Raw genomic sequence first — 15,625 nt, forward strand, 5'->3', positions numbered from 1 at the left:
ACTTCTGCTTGTCCCCAAAAGCCACACATACACGGATAATAATTTATTCTTTTTCCATTGCAAAATAGACACAACATAAAATAATTTAATGCTGGGGGAGGATGTTGCTCTTCATAATTATCTCAGAAAATAGAAACAGCAGCTCTTTTGTGAAAGTCAGTCTTTTTCCATTGGCAAAAGGAGTTCATAAAAACTTTAAAACTTGTGTGGAATGTCTGATCACCAGGGTCAGGTCACATCAACCCAGACTACAGATGAACTCCTGGAATCATAGCAAGATAAGTTTGCAGATGTCCACTCCAGCTAGTCACACTAGTGCTTTAAACAAAAAAGAGGGACTCCTAATCCCACCCTGTCAGCTCTTTGAACAAGTGGGCCAATGTAGCAAAGTTCTCTGGGGCCAGGCTGTTTGTGCAGGGTCACCTCCCTGTGTCCTGTCTGCTCTGCTCTCTTCTCATCCAAGCATAAGCTTCACCTAGGGACCCTGGTGGGTAAGAACAGGAGTCTTACCACTGTCACTCGTATTGCTTCGTTTTTTCTATTCTCTCTTACCCTACTATGGTTTGGATATGGTTTGAGTGTGTCCCTTGCAATTTCCCAAGATGCCTTATATTTCTTCTGGAAGCTTGGTCCCCAGTATGATTGAGAGGTGGAGTCTGGTAAAAGGTGGTTAGGTCATGGGCTACCATCCAAGGAAGAGATTAATACAGGTCTGGTGACTGGATTTGTTCCCAGAGGAATGGGTTGTTACAAGGGAGTCTGGCTCCTCTTCTGACTCTCTTCCATAAGTGGCACTCACCACTATCACACATGCTGCCTTCACTGTGATGCCATCTATCAGAACTGAGCATAGTACCATGCTCTTGAACCTCCGGAACTGTGAGCTAAATGAACCTATTTCTTGGGTATTTTGTTATAGGAATGAAAAATAGTCTAAAGCACCTACTCCTTCTCTTTCAGATATAGCAATTTTTTAAAAAGTCATACCCAAGGGCTGGGGTTGTGGCTCAGCAGTAGAGCGCTCACTAGTACGTGAGAGGCCCTGAGTTTCATCCTCAGCACCACATAAAAATAAATAAATAAAATGAAGGTATTGTATCCAACTACAACTAAAAAAATAAATATTAAAAAAAAAAGTTGTACCCGACTTTTAGGGGAAAAAATATTTCTAAGTGTGTCCCATAGCAGGCAGATTTTGATTGTCACTGTCTAGTCATATGCACATGTATCGGAAGAGAATGCAAACATGGAACTAAATGAAGCAGTTAGAAAGAGCACCATGGGCCTTTCTGAGGCATCTTAGAATCATAGAAGAGAAAGAATGTGAGGGACAGAGGGTGGTCTTTGCCTGCCTTACCTCCTAGCTTCCCCCAGCCTTAGAGAATGTAGTAGTTTATGGGGACTAGATGCATAAACCCCATATAGGAGGGTGGACTAATGGATTCTGGAAAAGGAGTTGAAATTCTGAGACAAATATCCGAGCCACTTCTTCCTAATAGCTCTGGTAAATATAAAATAACTTCTAACACCTTTTAACGACTCCCATAGGAATAAAGCCATTTCTTTCTGCTACCAAAAGAATGTGGTCCAGGTACACAGCTTGGTATTTCAGGGCTTTGAGGCAATCTCCATAAATATTTTTCTCAAACTGAACAGCATGGCCCCACTAACACCTTGATTTTGACTTCTAACCTCTACACCTAGGGAAGAATAAATATCCGATGTTTTAAGTCACTTTGTGTACTTTGGCAGCCCTAAGAAACTAATAGGGTAGATATTCTGTATTTGACTCTTAGCCTGCCTGGCAGCTAACATAAGAAAACAAGTCTGTTACATAATCCTCAGTGGGATTAAAAGGTTCCATTTATTCAAGGGATGCAGATCTTGACACTGAGACATCAGAGAAAGGTCTCCACTGGACCCTACAGAGAAAACACTGCAGGATGCAGCAGAAAATGGTGGTAAGTGCCATCACAACACTACATCTGATAATTAATTTTATGCAACTATTTCCTACAAGGTGCCTCACCAAAAGCAGATGGCATGACACCATGGGAGGGCTTAGCAAAAGCACAATTAGGAAACAGATGAAAGAGGGGACATTTTATCAACTTATAGAAATAAAAAGAATTTGAAGGAATACTATGGACAACTATATACCATTAGATAATGTAAAGGAAATGTTGTTTATTTATTGTTAAATTAATGATGAAAGTTAGGAGAACTCACACTACCAAGAGAAGAAAATGTGTTTTCTCTGCTGAAACTTCAATAAGGAATGTGAGATGAAGAATAGTGATTAGAAATTTGAGACACATTTTATAATTTCAATTTACAACTATAAGGAAGAGGTTTCTGATAACAGAATGAAACACAGGGAAAACAAGTTCCTTTTCTCTGGACTTCAAAAATAAATGAAAAACACATCTGGTTACAATATGCCAGGAGTTCAGATTCCACCATGTTCCTGGTCTTGTTTAAATGCTGCCACAATGAAAAATATGTAGCTGTTCTCAATTTAGTATGACACTTGAATGCTTCCTCTTACACTGACTATCCCTTTTTTCCTAGAGTTGCATTTGTCCTACCCTCTTACTGGAGTATTATCTTCTTGAGGGCAGGAATGGTCTTTTGAAATTCTAGACTCCTACTCAGGCTTAAAATACTGCTTGGCAAGCCAGGTACAGGTGAAACTTTGTAATCCCAACTTCTTGGGAGGCTGAGGCAGGAGGCTTGCAAGTTCAAGGCCAGCCTCATCAACTTAGTAAGACTCTTTCACAAAATAAAAATAAAAAGGTCTGGAAAAGGGAGGGAGGGGTCAAGGGGGTTAAAAAAGGTGGGGGCCTGGAAAAGGGGTAAAGCTCAGAGTCAGAGCATCCCTGTGTTCAATCCCTGCAGGGGGGGAAAAAGGCACTTACTGAAAACTCTTCTGTAAACTAATGAAAAAAATCTTGTATTTCATTACATGGTCATTTTAAAGACAAATGGATTTTTAAGGCATTCAAAACATTAAAGCCGGGCTGGGGTTGTGGCTCAGCAGTAGAGTGCTCGCCTAACACATGCGAGGCCCTGGGTTTGATCCTCAGCGCCACATAAAAATAAATAAATAAAATAAAGGTATTGAAAAAATGTTTAAAAACAAACAAACAAAAAACATTAAAGCCTTGACTGGGGACATAGCTCACTTGCCTAACATGCAAAAAAGGACCTAGGTTCAACTCCCAGCACTGAAAATAAAGTCTCTTGTTAAAAGGGTTGCCAGATAAAACAAACTTAAAAAGTTGTTCACATAGTAAAACATGAATTAAATACAGTTTTAATCTGATTCCTTTATTCTAGTTATTTTTCTTTTAATCTAATGTCTATAGCCATAAGTATCATTTCAGTTGGATTAAAAAAAAATAGTAACCTAAAAGTTAACATTTACATTGCAAATTTCTCTCTTTAAAAGACACCCAACTAGTTTTTTCTTCTGAAATCATTCTTGGGATGGTAAGGAGAAATTCTATTAAATAGACTTTGCAACTCTAGTTTCTAGAAAGAATCAGGTTAAAAATATTGAGGGTCTGGGGGTGCAGCTCAGTGGTAGAGCAGTCACTTAGCACTTAGCTTAGTATCTTGGGTTAGATCCATAGCATCAAAATGACAAAACAAACACAAACAAAGAAAACTTGAACCAAAGCAGGACAGGTGAGTTGTATTACTGCACTCAGTAATTCTTGTTATACATCTCTCTGCTCATTCTCACCTGACTTGCAAATATTCCTTAAAGGTGTATGGAAGTATGCTTTCTTGACCTTGGGCAGCAAGCCTGGTCATGTGATTTTTGCTTTGGTCAATAAAATGCAAGCAGAATTCAGGTCCCCACAATGTTTTAAGAGCAGCATGTGTCAGTTGTGTACAAGAGCTGATAGTTTCAACCAGGAACTTGGCAAGGCTCCTGTTAAATATGGCAGATTGAAATTGGCCATGGTGGGAGTATTTACACCACTGAAATAGCAAACATTACAAATCAGGACTTTCCCCTCTGCCCCAAAGTTGGTTTACCAGCACTCCAGTGAGCATGTTTCAAAAAGTTAATCTTTGACCTGGATCCTGGAATAAAGAAATTGGTAGAGTAGAGCCAAGCCTGCAATGTAACTGATGTAATTTTCTTCAGAAATAGAGCTTTATTATTATAAATCACTGAGTTGTAGGGGCTGTTTGTACCTGAATATAAACTAGGCAAACTGGTACACCATGCTGGTGGTGGACACCAAAGAGCTTTGCCTTTATCTGTCCAGACCTTGCTTGGAGGAGATTTCTTCTAACAACTTGTGACTTCACAGCCCAGAACCTGAAAGGATGAAAACTGCGCTCAGAGCTCAAGACAGGGAATCCAGGTCTTGGAAGGTTAACGCAAAGACATAAAATAGTAGTCACATTTTAAACTTCACTAAGCTGCTGCATCACTTAAAAACCCTGGCAAACACGTCTATCCTTCGTGGGCCTGGGTGATTTTAAGAGTAACTCCTCCACCGCGTTCTCTTAAAGGCCACCGCTAGTCTCCGTCCTCCTTCTCACTCCCAGACACTTGAATTGAGCGCTGTGTCTTTAAGGGGGAAGCGGAGGTTTCCGTTCGGGACAAAATGTCTGCGAGGAGCCTGGAGGGGATGGGCGATCTGGACTCGCGGCCCGCAGGGGACTCCCGCCCGTGTCGCGGGCCTCGCGGTGAGTGTGGGCCTGGCATCCCGCGAGCCGCGCCGGGGCCAGCGGCCGGGACGTGGCAGACCGCAGCGGGAAGGTCGGGGGCCGCGCGGGGTTGCTGCGACGTGAACCCGAACGTCGCGGCCACCGGCCAGGGATCGCGGGGACCACGGGTACGCCAGTTGGCCGCAGACGCCCAGCCCGCGCATCAACAGGCTGCGCTGTGCAGGGGTGCTGGGCGTGCCCTGCGCTATCGTCGTTATTGCAGGAGATGCATTGGATGCGGGGTTCTACGTAGAGGCCCTGCTTGCTTTCTTTCCATCACCTCCTTTTTTCACCTTCCTACAGACTCTCTTCAACAAACTTTTTCGAAATATCGGAAACCATCCCCACTTTCCTACTGTCTCTTTATAAAGTTTTGCTTTTATTGCAGTGAGACTGTTAGCAGCGCTAAGGGCTGGGCGCCCTGCAGTGGGCCCTTTCTTTAATTGGGACTTTTGTTAATGTGTCCCACCTGTGGAGAGAGAACCCCAATGTCAGCCAGATGCTCAAACTAGAGTCCCCACCCCCACTCCTTCTGCTGTGGTCTTCAAACAAAAGGATTTCCTGATCTTTTTGGAGTATACCAGAGCAGTTAGATGCAAATACTTTGCTGTAAAAACTGTAAATACAGTAGCCAAAAGTGCGAAGTTTTACCAATCAGTGTTTTCTCCACTCCTAGAAAGAAGGAAAAAAAAAAAAAAAAAAAAAGTATTTGCAACCAATTGGACTTCCAAAGAGCCCAAATTACAAAGTTAAGGTGTTTAAGAGCAGCTGTTGCAGAATTGCTTGATAATTTGACATAATTAGAGCCATTATTTGCTATATATTTTATTCATATTAGTAGTTTTTCTGGCCAAAAAGTAGTTCAAGGCAACTGGCAACAGAAAGCATACAATATGTAAAAATGCTAAGAGCCCAAACTGGTTCTCAATTTAAAAATCTTTTTTTTTGAGTTACAAAGACCTTCGAAGTAGGGCACCTTTAAATCCCTCTAATTCATATTAAATTATGCATTTCTACAAGATAATATGAATGGCCACCTTTCCTTTTAGAACCTTATGTATGAAATAAAGTAATGCAGATCTGAAATAAAGGTCCACTTTATAGCAGAATGTTTTACAATTTTCATTTTAAAAAATGCATTAATAGAGAGTGCTCTACTGCCTTTTAGCTAATGGTAGAAAGATCTAAGAATTTGGCTTATGACATTTAGGGCACATCTCTGATTCACCAGATAATTAGCTGTGGGTCCAGTAAATTTTTTCAATCCACAAATAACCTTTTTCTAAATGTTTTTACACTTAACTCTTTATTCCCCAACCTAGGTATTCACATTTTACAGTTTAGAGTTAATTTTACTTGCTTTTGAAAGCTGTAAGCCTCATAATTGTAAACTAATTTCTCTAATTGTCTGGATTTGTTTATAGATAGATGAATACATGGCAGCAGCCTAATAGGTCAACAGAGATGGACAGATAACAATGAACTGTGATTTCCTGACATTTCAGTGGCCAAAGCCAATTATTTCTTTTACTTATTGTGTTCTGCTTTGGTTTGTCACTGGTGGATGGAATAAATGAAAATCTTTCTTAGTGTTTTCACACAGTCTGTATAAATTTCACATTAGTGTGGACTTCTCACCTAATCCAGGGCTCAACCAACATATATTTCTGTTTCTCCCTGACTAATCCAACTAAAGTGATTAGCCATGACTGCAGAAGGACAAATGGAGCTGTAATTCAGTTGTTCTTTTGAGAACATTATTTGGTTCTTTGGTCTTTAGCATGCTTAATATTTTTTATGGGTATAAGCATAAATATATAAAATAAAATTAGTTTTCATAGGTAGTTCATAGGATGACTACACATATTAAAGCAATGTGGGTCTGAGATAAATGTCTTCTTAAGAAAAGAATGCTTTACAATTTATATTTTTTAAAATGCATTAATAAGGGGCGGGGGTATGTGTAGTTTAGTGATAGAAGACCCTGGGTTCAATCACCAGAACTGAAAAACAAAGACCTTGAGAGTCTCTGCCTTTTAGCTAATGACAGAAATATCTGTTTGATTTATAATAATATTTATATAATATTTACAAAATTGAGCTCTTCTTTCATTCTCTACATTGGTATTCAGGGAGATCATACTGAGGCTCTCAAGCTTTAACCTGATAGATTATTAGAATAGAACTTCTTCAGGATCAGACTCAAATGCAGAGATATTAGTGTGAATTTTTTTATTTTCACAGTCTTAGACATCATATCTTCCAGATGATGAATGCACAAAGTAAAATTCAGCATAGGAGTGTTTTAGAGGCATGGTACCAATAATAACACCCTCTCCCTTTCCAGAAAAGATCTAAAATCTACATTTGTATCATGAGGATTCCCCCCATTGAAGACACAAAAGTTTCCATTGTTGAATTAGTTTCATGCTGGCAGTACTTTTATGTAGCTTCAAGATATTTTATTCTTTAGTTATACACTAAAGCATTGAAATTTTATTGGCATCAATCACTAATGGTAATAACAGTAATGGGTTTTGTTGGAACTGGGCTTTGGTGGTAGATAACACAGTGAATTTTATACCCAGTGGGGAAGGGCAGAGAAGAGATGCTGAGCATTATCAAGGTTAGTATGAGAGACAACAAGGCCTCGGTGCCAAGGAGCTGCCCCTTGCCTTCCCCTTCTGCTTTGTGAACATGGTATGATGGAATTCATCCTAATGAGTGAATACTGATCTGATCTTTATCAGGATATCAGAATTATTGTTGGAAACGTTTCTTTCCCCAACAGGTGGTGAGCTTCCTGAAGGCAGAGAATACATGGTGTTGTTGAAATGCTCAGCGGCAGGCACGCGCATTTGACCCTGGGCAGGTGCACAGTGAGCATTTGAACAGAGCTGGGTGGAATGAATGAATGTAAGCAAAGTAATAACATTTGTTGGCACCTTCGTAGTTGTTTAAAAAATGTTTAAGGAAATATTAAGGGAGCTCTTATTTTCCATTATTAGCTAATCACACAAAAAATGCCCATGTTTTGTTATTGAGTACTTGGAAAGGGACAAGTACATATCACAGGGTTCAGCTAACTAAACCCTTCCCATTATCTCCTTTGGCCTAAGCGATGGGCAACTTATTTTACATGAAAGTCAGTTTAGAGGTAAAAATAAATTTGGAGAATGAAGGCCTTGGATTTGTTATTCTTTTTTATTTGCTTTTTGTATTAAGAAAGTTCTGAGGGAAATCCTCCAGTTTAGACTATTACTGTATTGAATAACAGGATGTCCAACAGAAAAACAGATTTTAGCCACTAAAATTGCAATGTGGACATGTCTAAACAGTAAATACTGGTAGCTTCTTTGTTGTTCATGCCTTAAATTTATATAACACTGAGGAATCCAGCAGTGAGATCATTTGCATTATCTGATTTTAGTCACTTGTTTTTTAAATTTTTTGTTGTTGATGGATCTTTTTATTCATTTATTTATATGCAGTGCTGAGAATCGAACCCAGTGCCTCACACATGTGAGGCAAGCGCTCTACCACTGAGCCATGATGCAAGACCTAGCCACTTGTTTAATGGCAGATAATCTTTTCAGTTTCCTTGACACGTGGGGAGATTGAGACTCAATTAGCTGTGTTACATAGGGCCAAGTGTCTACCCTGTGCCAAGGCAATGAATGAGGTGTGCTGCTCTCTCCTTGTGTCCTGTACCTCCTGTGGATATAGAATCTCCTTCTGCTTAGGCAGGGCACTGACACTAAGCATCTCCACACACTGGGTTTCCTCCAGGATAGATGGCAGCATTCTATGCATGTAGATCTTCCAAGAAGCCAGCAATGGGCTTCCCAATGAGACTGGGAAGTCCCCTCCAGCTTCCATAGGTAAGGGTGGCCTACCTATGGTTTACATTATGAGGTGTCCCCCAAAAGCTCAGGTGTGAGAAATACTAGAACATTTAGAAGTGAAATGATTGGGTTATGAGAGCCTTAACTTAATCAGTGCATTAATCCACTGATAGAGATTAACTGGGTGGTGATTCTAGGCTGGTAGTTTGTGGAGGAGGTGGGTCATTGGGGGTGTGCCTTTGGGGTATATATTTTGTATCTGGTGAGTAGAGTCCCTCTCTGCTTCCTGTTAGTTATGTCCTGAGCTGCATTCCTCTACCAGACTCTTCCACCATAATTTTCTGCCACATCTTGGGCCCAGAGCAATGGAGCCAGCCATCTGAGGACTGAGACCTCTGAAGCCACAAACCCCAAGTAAATTTTTCCCTCTCTAAAATTGTTATTGTTGAGGCTTTTTTGTCACAGTGGCAAAACAGCTAACTAAAACACCTTGCCTGAGCTCATATGCCTGAGGAGCCAAGCATTGTTTTATAGTTACATACACACACACACACACACACACACTGCCTAAAAGTATGTATATGATCATATTGCATAAGTACCTTTTTTTCTTTTGCTTTTGTGTCTCCCTCTTCCTCTTTTCCCTCCTTTCATATCAGCTACCACCACATCAAATCAGGGTCTCCTTCCTTATTTTTCTTCATATATGTTTATACAGATGGGCCCCAACTTGCAATGATTCAACTTAGGATTTTTTCGACTTTACAATGGTGTGAAAGTTATGTGCATTCTGTAGAAACCATACTTTGAACTTGACCTTTTTCTGGGATAGCAATGTGCAGTACAATACTCATGTGATGTGGGCAGCAGCAAGCAGCTGCAGCTCCCAGTCAGCCATGTGATCACAAAGAGTAACAACTGATACTCTACAGTGTACTGCACTGCTAAACTAGGATATTGAGTGGGCTAAGTATATTAAATGCACTTTCTGCTTACAATATTTTCAACTTATATTTATTGGGATGTTACCCCATCTCAAGTTGAAGAGCATTTGTATGTTGATAATTTCTATACAGATGTATTATTTAATAATAATGAGATCATTTTATACACACTTTTCTACATTTTGCTTTTCTGTCTGAACAGTTCCTCCAGAAATTCCTCTAGGACATCTGGCAGAGCTTCCCTCCTTTTAAATGGGTACATAATATTCCCTGGTATGACCAGATATTATGAGCCCAGCCACTGTGATGTTAAGCATTTCCATGTTTCTTTTTTGCTATTCTAAATAAGGTTTCAATAAACACCCTACCACATATGACTTTGTATACTGGTGCTTTTAGTTTTACAGAATAGATATTATATATTTTTAATTAATATGGAAATTATCAGATTGCATTCCCCAAAGCTGTCATATCTTCACTAATAATGTGTGAGTATGTTCTTTTCTCAGCTTCCCTTCTAGCTTTGGCTGTTAAACCTCTTCACTTTTGTTAGAATGATGGATACAAAATGATCTTACTGTTATTCTTATACAATCTCCCTGAATATGAGATGTTGTGTTTTTACAAGTTTCCCGGCCATTTGAGTTCATTCTTTGATCATCTGCCTGCTCTTATTTCTTGCCCATTTTTCTATTTGGTGGCATGTTTTGTTCATGTCCGTTTGTGAGAGCTTTCTGCATGTTCTGTTGTGACTCAGGAGTTTCCCAGACACTCTCTTCCAAGTTAGTTGGCTGAAAGTAGGATCAGTTGAGATGACCTCAAGGATGTCTTGCAGAGCTGGGCAGGCTGTATGACTGTGTTCGTCAACTGTGGGTCATTCTTTGGATACTGAGTCTGAAAATAAGAACATATTGAGCCAGAATGCAGCCCAGTGTGGAGGACTGAGAAGGTGAGGCAGTCTCATACCATACTGCTTTCTACCGGTTAAGACCTCCAAAAGCGAAGGGTTGCCCAGGCAGAGGATGTCCCTCTGCCAACTTCGGAGGGGCAGCACTGTGCTGGCCGACATTTGTGGTACTGCTTGTCCATGGCTCAGATGAGGCTTTCCACTAAATCCACAGGGTCATGACAGTAAAATCAGTGCTTCTCACTCTCTGCCCATCTTAACTCTTATAACAGATGGCATTCACACAGGTGACACTCCTCCGGGTATCCCAGAATTTTCAAGAAACCAAGAGACAACTTGTATAGAGGTAAAAAGCATGATAGAAATGGGTCACCTCTGGCACTCTTAGGGGAAATATCAGCAAAGATGACTCTCAGGCTTTGGCACAGAGAATCTGCAGGTTGCATACAGTTTCCAGCACCTACCTCAAGAAAGCATATCAAAATGCAAAACAGTAGTCTTGATGTTACTGAAAAAGTTTAATTTTTTTAAAACTTATGAAATAAACCATAGAAATTCATTGCAACAGTACCTCCACTTTTGTATATACCCATTAATTTAAAAAAATAAAGAACTACGGAAAGATTATACACAGTGTAAAAGGAAATGGAATTCTAAAAAGGAAAAACGCACAGAAAATTTGAGGATTAAGAAAAATGTTTCTAATTCTAAAATCTTGTTCTGTTTACCAACCATAATTTTTACCTTTCTTGAAGGTGTCTATAACCTCTCATCCCACCTACTCCTACTTTCAGGACTTCAGCAATTTAATAAATCCCTTGAGGGAAATGTAGGATTTTATTTCTAAAGAACTTTTACTTATCATGAATAACCACATTTAAATTAAGTCCTGTGTATCAGAAGATCCATAGCCATTTTTTATGCTAGAAGAGATCAAATATTTGTCTTTTATGATGATTCTGATAGACTATCTTTTTTTAATGTGAGAGAGCTGCTAAATGGCATGAGTGGACTTGCTTGGTGGGTAAAAGAACAAATTAGGTTTAAAAATTTTTAATGCATCTCTGACAAGATTATTAGCAATTGAATTAAGAGCTTATACTAACTGCTCTTATTATAGTGGCTTATCTTTCCTGTTCTCATCTTTGTCTTCAGTCATTCCCAGTTGTGTTTAACTAGAAAGATTTCTGGAACTTTTATCATCTCCACTGCTGCTGATTTAGAACCTGACAGTATACACAGGCACTGGACAGTTCACTGATCCAGCTTCTTCCACCTTAATCTTGACATTAAGATAAGTTGTCAGAAGAGCTTAAGGGATCTGTCATATGTTCTCTTATTGTTTTTAAATTTTCAAAGTAAGATTATCCAGAATCACACATTTGGATCTTCATCAACTTATTCCTAAACAACAAACTTCACCTTTCCTCCACCCTTTTTTGGATATGTTATTGTAATAGTGAGTTGCTTTCACAATATAAAACACTGCAGTGATAGTTATCACCTTACATTTGAACCCCTTTAACACAGATAATTAGTTAGACAAAACAACACACTGTTTTCTTTTTCTTCCTTAGGTACAAGTATTGTGCAAAGCTTCAGAACTTGCAAATATACAGAGGGACCACTTAGTTAGGTTGAGAAATGAATATAACTAGTTTGGGCTGGGCATTTCTGTAATCCCAGCAATTCCAGAGCTGAGGTCAGATTGCAAGTTCCAGGCCAGTTTGGGCAATTCAGTGAGACCTTGTCTCAAAATAAAAAATAAGAGCTGAGGATGTAGCTCAGTGATAGAGCACCACTTTCAACCCCCAATACCCAGAAGGAAAAAGAAAGGCTGTTCACCACTGGCACTTCCACAGTTTAAGTTTAAAAACAAAATTTTCATTTCCCAAAGTTTATTTTCTGCTTGTTTCTAAAGTTTAGTCTGCAGCACTGTTGAGAATGATACATAAAAGAACCTCACCCTTTTTCTGAAAAGAAAAATAGTGTGTGTGTTAACTAGTCTTAAAACTACAACACTTATTTAAGCTAGTTTTTTTTTCAGTTCAAGAACCTTAGTTTCTCACAATTAGTATAAATACATGGGACATGGGGACCCATTGGATTCCAAAGAGAATTCCTAAGGCTGGACAATTGTAACATGTTTTTGTGATGCATCAGCACTTAACACTGTTAAGGAGAAAGAAACCCAGACAACTATTGCCTTTGCACATGAAAGGGAGGCAAGGTTTCTTTATTGGCTAACTACAATCATAGTTTTGTGTGTAGATGATGATAATGATTCCCTTTCTTCCCCCTCTGGATGCAGACACTGTAGAAGGAATGAGGAGTGAGGAGCTGGCTGTGACCATGGGAGAAAGCAGTAAGCAGGACTATGCGGAAGCAGCCTGTGGCCTGTGTGCGGGTCTGCCCCTGGAGCCTGCTGGCCTGCTGGGGGCGTCATACTCCGAGGCCTGGGGATACTTTCATTTGGCCCCGGTACGCACAGGGCACCCGTCAGGCCACTTGGCCACCTGCCGGCTCTGCGGAGAACGGGTGGGATATGGCCCTGGCTTCCAGGAGGGAACCTCCACACTGTGGAAGCATCTGAAGAGCGCGCACCGCCGGGAGCTGGAGAAGAGCGGCGCAGGGTGCTCACCGCCTACTCCACCTTGTCTGCTGCCGCCCTCCAACCCGGCTGCAGCCGCAGAAGGTGACTGGGCACACTTGTTAGAGAACATGTGTGCGCTGGCAGTGCGCTGCAGCAGACGCGAGCAGGAACTAGAGCGGCGTGAGGCGGCAGTGGAGCTGGGTGAGCGTGCCCTGGAGTGCAGGCGCAGGGAGCTTCAGGAGCAGGAACGCGCTGCGGTCCGAGCGCGCCTTGAGTTGCAGGCTGAGCGAGCAGCTCTGGAGGCGCGGCTGGGCGAGCTGGCGGAGGTGAGGCATCGCGAGGGCTCCCAGCACTGGGCCGTTGTGTCGCCCCTGCCTTTCAAAGAGGAGGCCGAGGAGGGAAGGGATGATGGGTGCGTTGTCACGAAGGTCCTGCTGTAGAGGACCTTGGTTACTTCCACCAGCGCGTGGCAGCGCTCCTGCAAGTGGGACTTGGACCAGTGCTCTCTACATCTCCTGGACACAGAATGAAGTGTCGCTGCCACCAAATGTGGGCCTTCCACGCGATTCTGATACCAGAGTAGAACCAAAACCATTTATTCTCCAGGTACCTGGGAAAGAGCCCCTTTGGCTTCCTGTGCTGTCAGGCATTGTCGGGCACAGGAATGGAGTTGCATAGCAGAGGAAAACAGCCCTAGTCACTCCAGTGCAGGGCCACTTAGGACTGGTGACTAAAAGGACAGAAGCTTCTTTACACACTAAGGACTTATTATACTATGTGCCTACATAACATACCAGCCCAAGGAGAGGGCACGGAAATGAGGATAAAGGTTTTTATGCACAGGACAGTTTTACTCATCAAATGCATAATGTTTGCCCAGTAGCAAGTTGTGTGTGGGGGGGGGAATGCTCTTTAGAGTTTTCTATATTTATTATCTCTAGAACTTATCAGGGCTGACTGCCCAGTTTTATTCCCCTGCCTCCACTTGTTCAACCAGTGCCAGGTGCAACCTGTTTCACCTTGCTGTATTCAAATCCAGTGGCAGGTATAGTACTTTCCCCCTTCCTGCCACCATAATAGCAAGACATCTTGTCACTAGGAAGAGCAGTTCCTTCCCCACATCTTCATGGACCTCACTTCTGGGCCAAAACAGAAAGCATCCTTCCATCTAAGGCTACATCTTCCTGCCATATTTTCACACCCTTTCTTTTCCACACAGGTGTTTGCTCTCCTAGCATTATTCCCTTTCCTGAGTATCTTCCTCAGCTATGTTCAGTTTTTCTGTACTGAAAAAATTCAGCCCAGCAGGGTCAAGTAATCCTTGCTGCTTCTACTTCCTCCCCATTTATTACTTCTTCACTGCCGGTCAGCTTTCCATGCAACATTCCACTCTTTCCAAGCCACTACAATATGATTTGTATTCAGTCTTATTTTGATTCATCTCTCCCTTTTATAATCCCTTCTTTGGTAGGTGGAACCTGCTTTTCCTCCAAAGAATTGCTTTTCCTGGTTGAGCTGGTTCCCAAATAGTTTTTCTTCAGGCCTCCTTTGTGCTCATTAATATTGAAAATCTCCATCAGGGCAAAGTTAGTAAAATCAATACCCCATATATATGTACCGCCTACCTACATTGAACAATTGTTAATATTTTGCCTTATTGACATTTTCTTCTCTGTGCCCTATGCATGTGTAAACAATGTTCCACCCAAAAGGATTTCAGTATGTATTGCCCAAGAATGAAGCCACGATTACAGTAACTTTTGTATAGCCTCTAATACAAGTCCTGAAACAAGATGCCCCAATTGTATGAAGAATCACTTTTTTTTTTTTTTAAAGAACAAGGTCCGAAGTCCATGCATTACTACTAGTTATAACTTACATCTCATAGTTTAGAACAGCCTCCTGATGATTCTTCCCCCATGACACACTTTTTGAAGCTTATACCTATATTCTGGATTTGGCTGATTATTTTCCAGGACAATTTCTATACTCCTTGCTCATCTCATAGAGATACAATTAACTGTCCCAGCAACTCCTATCTCCAGGCTCAACTGGGTCTAACCCTTCATGCCCAGTCCCATTATATGTCACTTGCCCCTATTTGCATATCTTCCCATCACAAATGGAAGGTGGAAACTATTCAACTGCATCCTGTCTTTCACAAAAAGCAAATATTTTCTTGGCACTTAAAGTATACCAGGCACATAATACACATTCTACATGTATTCTCTCACTGTATTCTTACAGCAGCTCCATGGGGGAGACATTGACACTATATTTTACAAATAAGAAAAGGGAGATAAAGGGGTTAAGTAGCTTGTGCAAGATCACAGCTAGTGAGTAGGGATGGGATCCAAATGCAGTAAGTCCTTCAGGATGCAATTCTCCTTCCAGAGAGCTCCACATCCCTCTTAGTCACTGGGATGGACCCCTATTTCCTTCCTAACTCCATTTTTAGTTACTGAGTAACTGGAATTAGTGACATTAACATTTACTGAGCATTTACCAGGTTTCACAGCTGGGCTAAATACCTTACAAGAATTATTCTGCAGCACAGCAACTCCATGCATACATCCATTTTGTAGATGAGACAGGCTCAGATGAC

General features: G+C 41.0%; 1 protein-coding gene and 1 non-coding gene across 8 annotated transcripts; both read left to right on the plus strand.

The window, feature by feature from the left end:
- The first annotated feature begins 1,872 nt into the window (after window positions 1-1,872).
- Window positions 1,873-14,849, plus strand: Zbed3 (zinc finger BED-type containing 3). Of its 7 annotated transcripts, none has more exons than XM_071612489.1 (4): window positions 1,873-1,961; window positions 7,523-8,612; window positions 8,870-10,773; window positions 12,739-14,849. In XM_071612489.1, the coding sequence occupies exon 4, from the start codon at window positions 12,753-12,755 to the stop codon at window positions 13,458-13,460; it is 708 nt and encodes a 235-aa protein (XP_071468590.1). In that variant the 5' UTR covers window positions 1,873-1,961; window positions 7,523-8,612; window positions 8,870-10,773; window positions 12,739-12,752; the 3' UTR covers window positions 13,461-14,849. The 7 variants fall into 7 exon arrangements, with proteins under 7 accessions (XP_071468590.1, XP_071468586.1, XP_027783690.2 ...); XM_071612485.1 differs by having other exon boundaries at window positions 8,870-8,990; window positions 10,700-14,849; XM_027927889.2 differs by having other exon boundaries at window positions 7,523-7,647; window positions 10,700-10,773.
- On the plus strand, window positions 10,455-10,592 carry LOC114086688 (small nucleolar RNA SNORA47). Its single transcript, XR_003581685.1, has one exon. It is a non-coding gene; the product is annotated as a small nucleolar RNA SNORA47 (small nucleolar RNA).
- Window positions 14,850-15,625: the final 776 nt, after the last annotated feature.

Source organism: Marmota flaviventris, chromosome 5 (assembly GCF_047511675.1).
Source record: "Marmota flaviventris isolate mMarFla1 chromosome 5, mMarFla1.hap1, whole genome shotgun sequence".
NCBI lineage: Eukaryota > Metazoa > Chordata > Mammalia > Rodentia > Sciuridae > Marmota > Marmota flaviventris.

What these genes read in the sequence shown, in the direction of transcription:
- Zbed3 (XM_071612485.1), top strand. Translation starts at nt 12,699, where the DNA reads ATGATGATAATGATTCCCTTTCTTCCCCCTCTGGATGCAGACACTGTA.